General features: G+C 38.9%; 1 protein-coding gene across 1 annotated transcript; it reads right to left on the reverse strand.

The window, feature by feature from the left end:
* Positions 1–478: 478 nt before the first annotated feature.
* On the reverse strand, positions 479–15029 carry LOC5521381 (gelsolin-like protein 2). Its single transcript, XM_032366594.2, has 15 exons — positions 14810–15029; positions 14612–14701; positions 14118–14210; positions 13868–13963; positions 13502–13596; positions 13268–13340; positions 11397–11558; positions 11122–11190; positions 10895–10928; positions 9479–9591; positions 9095–9141; positions 8834–8925; positions 7378–7469; positions 1691–1783; positions 479–895 (listed from the first exon to the last, which is right to left on the reverse strand). Exons 1-15 carry the CDS (start codon positions 14894–14896, stop codon positions 890–892), a joined length of 1242 nt encoding a protein of 413 aa, XP_032222485.2. The 5' UTR covers positions 14897–15029; the 3' UTR covers positions 479–889.
* Between the last annotated feature and the right edge of the window lie 356 nt (positions 15030–15385).

Genomic DNA, 15385 nt, shown 5'->3' on the forward strand with positions numbered 1-15385 from the left:
TAAAATAATTAAAGTCCGAAGAGATACTATTCGAGGAACACCCAACGATACCAACCTTAAAATAATTTTAAAACGTCCGAAGAGAATTATTGGGGGCATATCCACGCCCCTAATAGTCGTTTCCTAACATATATTTTTAATTATTTGGGTTGGAGGCACGTGCCCCTAGTGCCCTACCCCTGCTAGGAACCTCTTATAATCTCTATGTCGCTAAATTCGAGATATTCCCCAGAACAAACATAGTCCCAGGGTTTCTTATCGGGTTTCCTGTGGCTGGGTTTCCTGTGGATGGTGAGAGTTGTGACGTCAAGACCCCAGGCTACCTCACGGTTCATCTCCGAGCACAGGAAGAAGGCCTGGGACTAGGCTGCCCTAGAACCTTATTGAAAGTCTAAAAAGACTTTTAGCATGTTGGGCGGGAAGACCTATTTTTCTTTGAAAAAGACTGGACTTATTACTATAACTGAACAACGCAAGATTTATGTGCAAAATAAAATTTTATTAGCAGAAGCGTGTACTTTAGAATAGAAGATAAAAAACTTACTTAAACATTTGTCAGAATCGATTTGGACTACCAGTCATGTTCGGCATTCTTGTTTGAAACCTATTTGAGAATTTCTTGAGTGTTTAATATTCTATTTTTTTTCACTACCTACCCATTTTGAAACGTAAACATTGATTGTTTTCCGGACGCAAAGAAGCAAAGGAAGACAACCTGATCTACAATCGATAAATAAAACTAGTAGCTAGTTTAGTGTAGCTAGTACTTTACCATGCGAGTTGTAACCTAAATTAGATGATGCTTTAGAAATTATTTAGCAACACTGGCATGATAACATGCAATGTTAGTGACTGCAAATTGAATTATCGTGTCCCTTTAATGACAGTGTCACTCCTAGAAAAAAGAAAAAATATTATAACTACTTAAGCCGTCATCACCATCACTAACACCATTGCCATCATCATCACCATCATCACCATCATCATTATTATCATCACCATCACCAACACCATTGCCATCATCATCACCATCATCACCATCATCATTATTATTATCATCACCATCACCAACACCATTGCCATCATCATCACCATCATCACCACCATTGCCAACACCATTACCATCATTATAACCATCATCATCATTATCATCACCATCATCAACATCATCATTATCACCACAATCATCATCGTCATCATAATCAACACAGTTATCACCATCATCATTGCCAAGGGTGACCCTGGGTACCAGGGGTTCCAAGGTTCAATTCGAAAAAGCTGCGAACTGGCGACAGCTGATTCGAATACCAAGAGTGTTTCCAGGTGTTAGGAAATCCGAAACCAAAATATATTGAAAATCTAGATACAGGAGCCCTATTTGATTTTGATGACAAACCCTCATTAATGCCCTTCTCTTTCGAACAAAAGGAGATGAGATCTGCATGCAGATGAGACTGTGTGACTACCATCATAATAAACACCACCACTATTATCATAACCATCACCATCATCTATCACAAATACCACTCATATCATAAGTCACGGTACCCTGGTTCCAGAGCCTCAAGCCTATCTTTTTTTAGTGGCCAGCGGGCCACTAAATAGAGAGACGTTCGAGGCTCTGGAACCAGGGTAAAGTCAAGGAATCCTCACCATCATTACTTTATCTATCGCCTTTATCTACACTTACAGGTAGGTCTTTGATGGCTTCGTTGTAGGCATTGGCTCCTTCTTTTGCCACAATAATTTCTTTGTAAGAGTTTGGTTTATCTTTCAGATAATTCTGAAAAATAAAAAAGATAAATATTTACTTGAATTCACTAGAAAACGTTGATTATTTCTTTAAAGAGATTTAAAGGGATGAAATGAATGTTTTTGTAGTTGAGTTGACTTGAGGCAGTACGAAAGTATAGTCAACTTGCCTTTGGATTTTAACAGTCGATTGCCTATAAGGTGAATATAAAGCCCTGAATATTTTAGCGACTTCAAGCTTTTCGTTTTCGAGATATTCTAAATCAAAGTTGCGTTGCGAAGGAAAGTTTCGCGCCAAAATTTTTTTACTCAAACTTCGAAAACAAGGGCAAGTGGACCTATGCAGCTAGTTTGTCACATCTTGACCAGGGGCCGGTTCCTGAAAAGTCAGATAACTTTATCTGCCAATAGGACTTATCCGTAGGTTAAATTTGCTTAGCGGTGGATAGCTATCCAACCGTCAAAAACTGGTTCCTGAAAGCAAAGTTATCGCTCCGATAGCTATCGGTAGATAAGGTAGATAAGAAAACTGGTTTGACGAGTAAATTGTACACAGTAGACCCAGTTAAATTAGCAAATAGAGCCCAATTGTACCTTAATTTTCGTTTTATTTAACCGGAGAATCTTCATAATATAACATATCTATGTTGTCTGCAATCGCCTCCATTCAGTCCCAAATTTGTTTTCAACTCGTTTAAATCGCGCTCGTTCGAGTTGCATGTAATTTCAGTCTCCCATTAACGCCAACTTGAAATTTAGAGCTTAGGTTTTACACAGTGGGAGACGCTTAAGGTAATTCCCTTGAATTGCACTGCGCATCCCTTCTGCGCATAGTAGCGCGCGCTGTTTGTTCGAATTTTCCGGTATTAAGTGCGCGCGCGCGCCACAGTTGTACAAGAAAACACAGCAAAAGGCGCGCGTTTTTTACTTAAAATCGCTTTGACAGAAAAACGAAGTCGGTTACCCCTATTTTTTATTTGCTCAAATAGTTAAATATATACGGAATAATGATATACTGAAAGAAGAAAAAAAGTTGGGTTGTAGAAGTTTTGTTATTTCTCTTAAAAGCCGTAAAAATACTTCAAAATGGCGCTTTTTACCGGCGAAAACAATGTCTTTTTGTGCGATCTCTTAAAATGTGATTTGTTTTGAACATTAGCTACTACGTGTTATTGTTTAGGAGATCGGATCTTGGCAGCTCGACAAACAGAACTTAATTTTCTAAAGACTATAGGCACTCTTTTTGAAAACTAAGAGTTGGGATTTTTCCTTGCGCGATCAGTAAAAACGCGTCAACTCTACGCCCCACTGTTGTGGAAAGGAGGTCGGTACCCCCATTTTTTATTACATTTTTTCAAAGCCCTTAACTTCAATATTGTTTATGCCAAGTTTTAAAAAATTCTGGGTTGTAGAACTATTTCAAGGGAATTACCTTAATGTCTTGTTATTGATTAGGGCTTGCATTTGAATCACCACAGGCTTCCCAACTCTTCATTTGCAACCAATATGTTATAAGCGCTAATAATTATCTTTGAGCGAAACACTAGGACTTAAATGACTAGATAAATGTTAGAAGGTTTAATATCTAATTTTACGACTTTGACGTTTTTATATCTCTAAAACCCCAATTGTCCGAGTTTTGAGTTTTAATTCCAGGCTTTGGAGCCCTGTGTTCTTCCAATAACCATGGCAACAGCTCATCCGCCATCTTACCGGCAGATAGCGACTTATCGGGTCCTCCCGACCTCTGCTAATTTTATCTGCTACTTTATCAGAGGGTAACTATATCGCATGTTTCAGGAACCCAATTTATGGGGCGGTGAGACGAACTGCAATCTTTCCGTCGGAAGATCAGCCATCAGTGTATTGTGTGGCGGTTGCTTTTGTTTTCTACAAGTCACGCATTCTCTTATGATCTTCTTTGCAAGATTTCTCCCTCGTAGAATCCAGAACTTCGCAGGCGATTCAGACAGGGTTCTTTCACGTCCTGTATGATTCGTCATTCCGTGCATTTCTCTAATGATCAGCAACGAGATGTGATCTTTCGCTGGGAGGAGTACTGGATATACTTGGTCATACGGGAGGCTGGTCCTGGTTAGGCGGCTACCTACCCTCATCAAACCATCCTCCTCTATGAATGGCGACAGTTAGGCTAATCCTCTATCTTCAAGGTTCGCAGCCAATACTCTTCAGCGGCTTCGATTTCCGCAGGTTGTAGATGGCTAGTTTTCTTCTGCGGGTTCTTCACACTGGATTTCAGGTTGCTTACAAATCGCATACAATATTCGGTGATTCTTACAAGGCGATTCCATCTGGATTGAGATTGCGGATCCAGTAAGAGTCCCCCCTGGACGGTGACGGCGATGGCACTTACTGGTTTCTCTTTATTCTTTTCTGGAACTTCTCCTTGAAATATGACTGCCTCGACAGGCCAGTCAGCTTTTGATTTCTTGAAGAAGGCTGGACCGTTCATCCATCTTCCTGTGGTTATCTCTTCCACGGTGATGCCTCTGCTTAGGTCGTCAGCTGAGTTTTGATGTGTTGGAACATGTCTCCAGTGACTTGGCTCCCACTCTGACTGGATCTCGGCGACGCGAACGCCAACGAATGGCTTAAATGTTGAGGATTGGGACCGTAACCAGGACAGGACTATCGCGCAGTCCGACCACAAGACGATGTTCTCCGGCTTTGTTTTGAGCTCTGGGACTGTGGTTTTCGCTAGTCTGAAGGCTACGAGAGCTGCCATCAGTTTTAGTCTCGGGATTGTTAATTGGCGCAGTGGTGCTACTCTGGCTTTTGCTGCCAGGGCTTTGCGGAGTTGGCCAGACAAGGTAGGCAACGGCGCCATATGCCTTATAGCTTGCGTAGGTGAATACGTGTACCTCTGTTCGGTCTCCTGCGTTATGGGGCTTGAGACATCTCGGGATTTGGACTTTCGATCTCTTTCAGTAGAGAAAGCCACATGGCACTTGTTTCTTTTGGAAGGGGATCGTCCCAATCAAACTGTTCTGCCCTCCAAACCTCTTGTAGCGCTATTCTTGCTTTGATAGTGACGGCTGACGCTAGGCCTATAGGGTCATACAGTCGGGAGATGCTTGATAGGACGGATCTCTTCTTGATGACTTGTAACTTCAAATCCCTCGAGTGGAAGCTTATTGTGTTTGTCTGCGGATTCCATCCTACTTCGAGTGTCTTTGTGCCTTCTTTGCCATCAAGATTGACTGTGGGGGTCCCTGACGCGCGTTCGGAATTGTTTCCCGAGGGCGATGGCTGGGTGTGCACTGCTGTGTCTTCTGAGCATATCCACTGTTTTATCTTGAAACTTCCTTTCGCTAGCACACTGTTGGCCTCTTGGACGGTCTTCATGGCTTCGTTTGCAGTGGAACAGAATATCAAGTCGTCCATGTACCTGTCTCGCTTGAGTAGGATAGCTGCTCGCGGGCTCTCTTCCCCGTTTTCATCGGCTATCTTTAACATCATATAGCTGGCCATGTTTGGGGATGGTTTGTCGCCAAAGTTGACTCTCTGTAGGGCGTATACTGCTGGTGGTCTTGAGGTGTCGAGGTCCCTCCAGAGTAAGCGATGGACTTGCTTGTCATCCTCTGGGGGGCAGATCTGTAGAAACATCTTTCAAATACCCCGATACAAGCGATGAATTTTTTTCGGAAGCGCAACAGGACGCCGAGCAGATCACCGATAAGCCCTGGGCCCTTGAAAAGGACGGAGTTCAGAGACACACCCTGGTAGACACTAGCGGGATTGAAGACTATTCTCAAGGGGGGTAATGACTTTGTCCTGTCGATATATACCAAAATGTGGGAGATAGTGGACTGGTTTGACGGGCCTCTCAAGTTCCTCTTGTGTAAGCTCTCTTGCCCAGACGTTTTCTCGGTATTGAAGGATCACCTTTTGATACATATCTGCCTTGTCTTGGTTTTTCAGAAGACATTTCTCTAGGCACCTTAATCTCTGTTCTGCGAGTGGACGGTTGTCAGGGAGAAGGGTTTTATCTTGTTTCCACGGTAACCATACGACGTAGCGGTTGTCTTCTTTTCCACAGGAACTCTCCATTAGCTTAAGAGCTTGCCTGTCTTCAATCGACATTGGCTGCTTTGGACAGGAATTTGCTCGTATTTCGAGTGTCTCGAACTCGTAGGACTTCGTGAGGTTGACTGGCTGTATGAAGCTGACGGAGCAGATCTGAGACTCTCTTCGCTTTTTCTCTGAGCCAATGGCGTACCATACGAGCTTCGTCTTTTTGGCGACTGGTTGGAACGGTGTCCCTTGACGTGTTTTCTCCTCAGCGTGATTGTTGGTTGCTTGAGGGTTAGGGAGACTGTCGGCTTGGGGTGGAACTGGCGCCACTGCATTTGCTGACGCGGGCAAGCTCTGATCGTGGAGTAGAGGATGATGAAAGTATGGGCCTTTCTCGTATTTCTGTATTGACCTGCATTCTCTTTGTGGGTGACCTCGATTTAAACATGAAAAACAGCAGCGGGCATTCTTGAGCATGGTCAGCCTCTCGTTGACTGTGGTGGCAGCTATCTTAGGGCAGTCGGGAGTCCTGTGGTTTTCGGCGTTACAGACAAACAATTCGCCGTTCTTGCTTGTCCCACTGCAAGACGCCTTTTCTTTCTTAGGGTTCAGTCATGCTTTGGCCGTTGGTCTCCAAAGTCGGGGTCGAACTCCGCTTTTACGCGCTTTCTTATAAAATCACTTATATGTTATATACTTGGCGTGACATTCTTCTCTTTAAAGTCGGAGAACACGCTTCGCCATCGCTCTATGAGGTGGTCCGGTAGACGCATGACTATTCTTCTGAGGTTCACGTTTGCGCTGATATCCGCGAGGTAACCAATCCGTTTCATGGTCGCTAGGCAACTAATGATATCGACCGAAAACTTTTTCCTGTCGTTCTTTCCGATTCTATCGCCTTTCGCTATATTGTTAATGAGTGCGCGCGGGAGTGCTCGCTTGACCAAATCGATCTTTCAATGTTTTGAGCGCTCTTGCGTACATAACACCATTTGATCCTAAACAGCCACGCTTCTCTCCGCCTAAGTGCATTCTAAGTTGTATCATCCTCAATTTGTTGCTGAGATGAGGCTTGTCGTGAATATGGATCTTGAATTTGTCGATGAAATCGGCATAATCTAGAGGGTTTCCTCGAACTTCGTGAGCGCCACTGCCGGAATGTCTTTACTTGCTTCTAATTCTGCTTCCAATTTGTAAAGCGCGTCGGCTATTTATAATGTTTAGTTAAACATCCGTCATATTTTGGATGGGATACTTCCAAAAGTGTGATTTTTATATTCCAGGCTGTACAAATAAAACTTGTCGACCGAATTTTTAGTTCTTTTCACAGATTAAACTTGATAATAATTACAACTCACTAGCAAAGCGCCGCGTAGGTTGATATCTTAAAAGCCATCTAGAATTTACTTCAAACTTGGGTTATCTGCCAGACCCTGCAAACGCGCATTGTTTGTTTTGTGCTAGTATATTGCATACACATTTCATGTCGTGATAATGAAAAATCAAATAGAAAGTAATATTATATGCCTCATTGGGACATTGGGAGTGCAATTACAATATTCAATACAGTAGATAAATAGACTTGTCTACCTGTGCATATGGAATACCATTTTGCTTCTCTTCTGCAGATGCTTTTTTCCCAACCAGCACGTAGCAAGCATTCTTCTTGTTCAAAATAAACACTAAAACAAACCTCATTTTAGAACCCTCTTGTCCAAGAAAAACACTTAAACAAAAGTCAATTTTAGGGAAAGGTCATAATTTATCGGGGGTGGGGGAAGGCTGATTAGTTGAATTTTTTTCCTGGTTCAAAAAGTTACACCCTCCCCCAATCTAAAATGCACAAAAATGGTGACCCTTTCTCAAAAACGCAACCAAAAATTAAGGCCCTCCCCCAGAATTAAAAAAAGCTAAAAACAAAACTTTGATTAGTTTATTGAAATTATACTATTATATATAGTTGTGAGATGCTCTATGTACAGCACATTCTTCTAGGAGCACCAGAAAATTAAATAACCCTATGAGTCAGGGCCCACAAATGTAATAAACACCCACAATTGTAATTAGAAGTTGCCCACAATGGTAATAAACACCCACAATTGTAATTAGAAGTTGCCCACAAATGAAGTAAATCCACAATTGTAATAACAAGCAATCTGTGCAATACGAACAAAGAAAGGGGATTGGGCACTCTGCCAAGAAGAAAAATATATGCTTTATATGTATTTGTTAACCAAAACATGGCCTGAATGTCGCTGTTTCAAATTCAAATTGTGGAAAGACAGGCACCGCCCCTCCCTCGGCACCCCAAATGGATGTGTTTTGGGGGGAGAAGCGGGGGGATAGACTTATACATGGCCATAAAGGGGCGGCGGAGCCGACCTTAAACACCACAAAGCCAGGAGAAGTGTTGTTTCAAGCCAATTTTTCTGGGTGTAAATAATTTTGTAAGGGGGGAGGGTCTAGGTACATGCTCCACCATGGAAATTTTGCATTTTAAAATATATATGAAATATTTTCTCCTTCCCAACTGAAATCTTATTTTCATATCTTTTCATACCACCAATCTGAAAAGTTAGTAGGGCGGGACTTTGACATGAATTGAAATTCGCAATAATTCAAAACTTTAGGGGATAATTGTTTTCAACACCAGTTAAACGTAAGTCATGAAAGTGCGAGCAGAAGTGCATCACATTAATTTATCTATTTATCGTGGGGGGTCTGGGGTTCTCACAAGAAAAATTTTGAAATTCCAGACTTTTAAGAGGCACGGAAATTGACCAGAATATCTGTTCAATATCTCCCCTAAAACCTGTATGAAAATTTGAGGCCCTCCCCCAAATCGACACTCAAAAAATTGCAACCCTCCCCCTAAACATAGCAGCCCTCCCCCCGTTAAATAAAGACTCTTTCCTTAGAACCTTTCACTGAATTGGTGGAACAATGTCCAAACTAATACAACACTCAGAATATTGAAGAATATTGTCAGAAAAGGGTGTTACATTTATAATTACCAACAGGAATTATAAATAATATTAATATTTACCATCACAACTTGTTATGTTGCTTTTCTTGATTTCTTCAACTGGCTCTGAGACCACCTTATCCCTATTCAAGTTGTCCTTTTTAGTGTACACTCTGAACATAATAAAGAAAACCATAAACAAAATTAAACAGAATAATGAGTAATTTGAATCACATCATTAATATACCAAATTATCTTGATACACAATTTTGGGCAGTGGGCTGCTCATAGATCTAACAAAATATCTCATAAATTTTTGGTTCCTTTAGCAGATTCCCTTACTTGACAAGCTTATCCTCGTGCTCTTCTAGACCTGCATCAATCTCATCCTTGGGTAAAAACATCAACAATTAGCCATCAATGCTGAGTACAGCATAATAATGACATTAACTATTCATTTAGTTTTTTTTTGTTTCAAATGGATTTATTACAACTTATGTAAGGGACTGTTGAAATGTTTTTTTCTTAAAGAGCTTTTTCTCTAGTGCGACAGGCACAGTAATTTTATTTGTGTTTATTTTGGCTTGAATTTGCCACTCAAAAAGTCATGTCATTGTGCAAGTCATCTATTACTGTTTAGGACAGAGTATGTGTCCTACAGTAATTTAAATACTGTAGGGCTAAAATCTTAATCATCTTATTTAATGGTTTCACTATGTATGTTACCTCATCTTCGTCTTCGTCTTCATCTTCGTCTTCGTCTTCCTTGGACTGCAACTCCAGCACTCTTTGGTAGCACGATTCAAACAGCTCTTTGACTTCTGTTTTCTCATAGGTTACTGAGAAAATAATCAAAGTAAAAGGTGAAATAAAAAAATTTGCAAGTTAAGAAATAATAAAAACTTTACTACAAGATACAGTAGATCACCGTCACTAATTTGTGCCACAGCAAACATTTTTGCCAAAGCTTTTTTACACCACCTCCGATTTCTTCAACTTTGGCATGTCACTTCATAGGCTTAACAACCTCTCAGTCAGTCTCAAGTCAATCCCAGTAACTTGCTCAAATATTTTTACAATTGATCACCTCCTTTAATTGTCTTATATCCTAAAATAAAGGTCACAATAAACTCTCATTGCTTTGTGATGTGTATTTATTCAGAATAAGCGGTATTTCTAACATTTGAGCAGTTGAGGGATTCTGGGATTGACTGGAGACTGACTGAGAGGTTGGTAAGCCTGTGGTCACTGTTGATAATTATAGCTTTGAAAGATACTAAATACAAACCCTTAGATGTGTTTAACCAATAGAGGCATTCTCCAAAGAGCATGACTATTTACTGTATAAACTAACTGGACCATAAACTATACCTGTCAACCCCTGAAAATCTCAAGGCTTGATATTTTTTGGGGGGAGGGGTGGGTATATTTATTTTTGGGGAGGGGTGGGCATGCCCTTGAAGGTGTTTGCCGTACAGAAAGCTCTTGTGCACAAATCCACTTATAGATCTCATGAGGGTGTTAGATAAATTGCCCTCTGCAAGGGAACAGTTGTTTCATTTATTTTAATAGAAAAAAAGGAAAATGTCGATTTTCTATTAAATAATTTTTCGGAAGAAATAAAAATCAGTAGAAAGTGGGAGATCTGGTGCTCAACACGGGAGAGCTGAGAAGGGCTCCTAAGGGGGTCTAATGTGGGGGAGTTGACAGGTACCGTATGATAAACTTTGAGGAAGTTTTGGGCAAACAATGTTGTTAAGGATAAACCTTGAACATTAGCTTGCCTGTCAACAAAGAGGAAAACAAATAATGATCTATTATCACTTTGAAGACACTGATTTTAGTTGCAGCTAACAGATCCTAGAAAAAAGGTAACTTATTACACAACAACAGAATAAATAATGTAATTTATTTTTTATGGATATATAGAAGCCTTTTTTTTAAATAAAACACTTATCACTTGAAAAGCTTCAGGATTTAATATCTTTTCAGAGCTAAAACATCTTGGCATCACCCTCTGCAAACATAAAGAAATTGGAGGCTGGAAAAAAGTTGTCTGTGATTACCCTAATCTCTAGTATCTTAAAGCATCCATCTCCCCTTAGATGGACCACAAACACTAAAGGGTGGATCACTACTTACCCACTTTTACTTCTGATTTGCCACAACGTTCAAACTGAAACACACAGAAAATTATAATCCATATTTTATTACAGGTTTTTCTTTAAATCACTTAAAGGAATGTTTATACAGTACATATGTCGTCTTCCCAAAATCTTCAATAAATCAGCCTTAGTTGCTTTCTTATGTTGTTGTTTAATCAATCTTTTGTCAAAGAAATATGAATCTTCTATTAAGACTATACTTACATCATTAAGATAATTGGTATACTTCCTAGCCCATAATTTTGCATGATGATTGCTATTATGTCCGTGGATCTATCAACAAATAAAACAAATTATCAACCAATTCCCACATAAATACACATTTTCTGCAATTTTTAGTATTCTAACTTACATACACATGTTGCTTAAAATCATGAGTTGTAGTTGTATATTACTGTATTATATATATATTGTATATATATTACTAAGAAAGTTTAAGGGTACAGTAGGTGATAAAAAAGCATCCATAATGTACATACAATATAAAACACTTGTCCATTGTCCAGGATATGCACATTGTCATCGAGAACAACAAGATGGTCTTCAGCATCTTCATTGGCATGGCCTTTCTCTTGATAACCATCATTTTTTTTTCTTGGCAAGTATTTCTTCCAGCTTTGCTCCTCCAACTTATATTGGTTCTAGGGAGAAAAACAGGCTGTATTTGCAATTCTTCTGTCGTCTCCAGCTTACAGCAGCCATTATAAAGACAAGTATAAAATGTCATCGAATGTAAACAAATTATGTAAAGTGTGCAAACAGTGTTATGTATAGTTCTAGGCCTAAATGTCATTAGGCTTTGGGTTTTCATACTAGCAATAAAATTTATAAAAAATACTTTTTACTAAAAAGTACTAGAATCTGGTATACTATTGGTTGTTGCTTTTCTCTTGTAATCCAGTCCCTCCAATAACTCGTAAATGCTTGCAAAGCTTGAAGATTCGCGTCTCTGGGTTTTCCCGTTATTTGTTTGAATTTGTGCTGAAAGAGTGATTTTGTGCTGAAAGAGCGGATAGCTGTGACTTTTAAAGTCAGAGAAACACAAGGGAAAAGCCTCTGTTAGCAGGGCCTTTCTTTGCAGGGTAATAAAAGAAAGCCTCTGTTTGTAGGTCAAGAAAAATAGTATGGACTTTCATAAGTTGTTTTTTCCATAATTCTTTTTTTTATAAGTTAAGAGCTAAATATCAAACAAAACTCATTCAAACACGCTTATTCATCAAGATACAATCAATAACGATTTTGCGAATTTGTAGAATGTTGACATGATTAAAATACATATGTGACTGTATCTTGATTAATTATGTCGGGTATTTAACTTCTGTTTCTGGAGAGAATAGGGTGAAATTTGACATGCTAGCAAAAGCAATTTTACTCTAATTTTACTCAGAGGTTACTTCAGCAATGCCTCGGTGGTATAGTGGTTCTGTCGCTTGTCTAAGATGTCAGAGACCAGAGGTTCGATCCCTAATTGTGATGTCAAATTTTTTTTTTTTTTTTTTTACTTTTTATGATAATAATAAATAATCAAACTGTTCTTGGTGTTTCATTACATCGAAAAGAAAGGACATTATTATGCACTAGTCATTTGAAACCCCCATCCCCATGGTCCCGGGGAAGTGTGGGGTTAAGGTGGAGGGAATTTTTTAACGAGAATCTGTCCCGAGGGGGGTGGGGGAATTGACAGTTTTTGACTCTAAGACTTATCCCCACCGTGGGGGTTTGGGACAAGTGAATGGTGTCACAAATATCATGTTAATTTCTGGCTTGGGACTCTTTTTCTTCTGTAGTGAGCAATTCCATGTATCGGCATGTGGCATGCTGCACGGCGACATGTGCAAAAACTAATATTAAAAAAAATAATGCCAGATGAAGATTATTTATTTTTCCATCTTTTTTTGTAACGGTTATCTTCATAGTAAGTGGTACAAATGTACTCGCTGAAGTGTACTGGCTTTGAGAGATAAAAAAAAGCTTGTTTCAGATGACTTGTTGTCGGGTAGTTGCCTATAGTTTGCATCCCAAGGGGTAGGGGCATTAAACTGCTGTTTTGTCTCAAGGGGGTGGGGGCGTTTTTTTTGGTTTAGTACAGGGTCAAAGTCTAACCCCCCACCCTTCCCAGGGCCATGGGGGTGGGGGGTTCAATTGACTAGTGCATTATGTACTCCCAGCATCTTGGATGTGTTCATCCTTTGTTCAAAATTCATCCTGTGTATGTTTTATGCCCACAAGAAAATAACTAGAAAAACAAATTTGCATTCAAAAGATGGCTCACAGAGCCCTTTGATTTGTCTAACACAGTCCATACATTCTCTATTTACTGATATGTATATAATATTATTCTAACATATACCTTATCACCAGACACTTTTAATATACGTGGCTTGTACTCTTTTGGTTTGACCTGATTGAAGCCTGTTTCTGCTCTGTTATGAAAAACAAAATATAACCTGTAGAAACTGTTTTTTGCACATCAAGTACTGTAAGTACTAGTTAAGTATGTAAAAAAGACCATATATAATATAAGAATAATCATACAATAATAATATCATAAAAATCCAGGTTTTAGTGTTAATAAAGAGCTTACCCTCCCTTGAGGTAAGTGATGCTCTTGAAATACGTCTTAAACATGTCAGACTCATGATTCATGATTTCTCTGTGTTGAACAGGTACATCATTCAGCTGAAAATATAGGAATTAAGATCAAAATATAAGAACATATCTAGGCTATCAAGAAAAGTAAAGATATGACAAATAAACTATACTGATGTACAACATAAGGTGATTAGTACACCTTCTTTGGCAAATTTCTGGCAAATTCCTTCAACCTGTTAATCATTCGATTTTTCTAGAATATAGTTTGCTCAAGTCAAGCCCCTTTTTAAAGCCACAGCCATTTTGAAACATTAAGATTTGCTACTGAGAAGACACAGATTCCCAAAGTTTTACTCACATAAGTGTCAAGCTCCACAGTCTTGTATGCAGCCGTGCCATACTCATCTTGGGTTGATCCCCGCCCAATCCAGAAATGCAGATCATAGCACAACTTCTGCAAATTAATTGATTCAGTAAATCAAAATCATACATCAGTTTCCCAGCTAGAAGTTACCCTAAACATATGCAAAGTTATGCATTTACATTTGCATTTTCAATATATTCTTAAAACAATGCAAATGAGAGGATACATAACTTTCATACTGTACCTCTGTATCCTCTTTTTCCTCATATGTCCACAAGATGATGTATGAGTCACCAGCATAAAACTGACCATATTTCTCCTTGGGCCATTCTTCCACCTAAAAAATCATAAAACATTCATAGGGATTCCAAATTATCTCATTACTGCATAAGTCAAACTTGTATTTGAAGTACATCACTGTGCTGTTATTTATTTTAAATATTGAAAATCTTGGGATGTTTTTGTATGGTTGATGCATATATGTGAGGCTTCTAATTGGATAAAAAATGGCAGGACCTTTATAATATATATTATTACCATATAAGGCATTTGAAAATTCTAGCCTTCTTATCACATGATTTATATCAATTTTAAAAGTTATGTAAGTTATAAAACATTTATGAATTGACTTGACCTAAGGAACTAAATCAAAGATTTAATTTTATCTTCTCTACTTTTAAAGATTAAGAAGTGTGAACTTCCAAGATAAAGGCTTTATGCTTAAAATTAATATCCCACCTTAAATTTATTGATTCTCCATATTTGCAAGCCAACTTTCTCTCCTGCATTTTTCCAGGCTACTTCTCCCTCTGCCGCTGATTTCTTTACCTGAAAATTCAAACAAGAAATATCGTTAGCTTACTTGTTTGCAAAAGATTTCTAAACGGTGTTTTTTGAAGGTTCTAAAATGCTTTTAGTTGAATAGAATATACGTACATTCTTTTCTATATCAGTTCCAAATAAGGCTAAGTTTGAATCTTTCAATTCGGTTTTTTTCTGCTTTGTTAAACCTTTTTTCGACATCTTTCGGTCCTTTCAAGAAATTCAGATAAGTTTAACCGTCCTTTCAAGAAATTGAGAGCTGTTTAACCGTGGCGTTCTCAAACCAAGTCAACTACTAAGTAATTAGACTCTTTGCATTCAGTAACCTTTAATTCAGATCCCACCCATATCTTCAATATACCTTAGTGATAGATGCTAAGTTTTTTGTTCAGACTTTGGAAACAAACTATAGGATTGGTCTGTTAATTTCACGCTGTACAGGAGGTCGAAGACATCTGCCTTAGCTTTGGAATGCTCATAAAATTTTCAGTGAGTTGACAGTGTGATTCATCCCAAACTGGAATCTTCTTCTTGCTGCTTGTAAAGGTTCTTGTGTTTATAACGAAGACGGTGGATCCCCTAAAGTTATCTTTACCTTTTCTCGATTTTTCTTTGCATTGCTTCTTGATTTTCAAACTATCCGCCATCTTGATTTTGCAAGGATGACCTCTGTACAGAATAGTGACATGC

The sequence above is a fragment of the Nematostella vectensis genome, chromosome 6, assembly GCF_932526225.1.
Source record: "Nematostella vectensis chromosome 6, jaNemVect1.1, whole genome shotgun sequence".
NCBI classification, from domain to species: Eukaryota; Metazoa; Cnidaria; class Anthozoa; order Actiniaria; family Edwardsiidae; genus Nematostella; species Nematostella vectensis.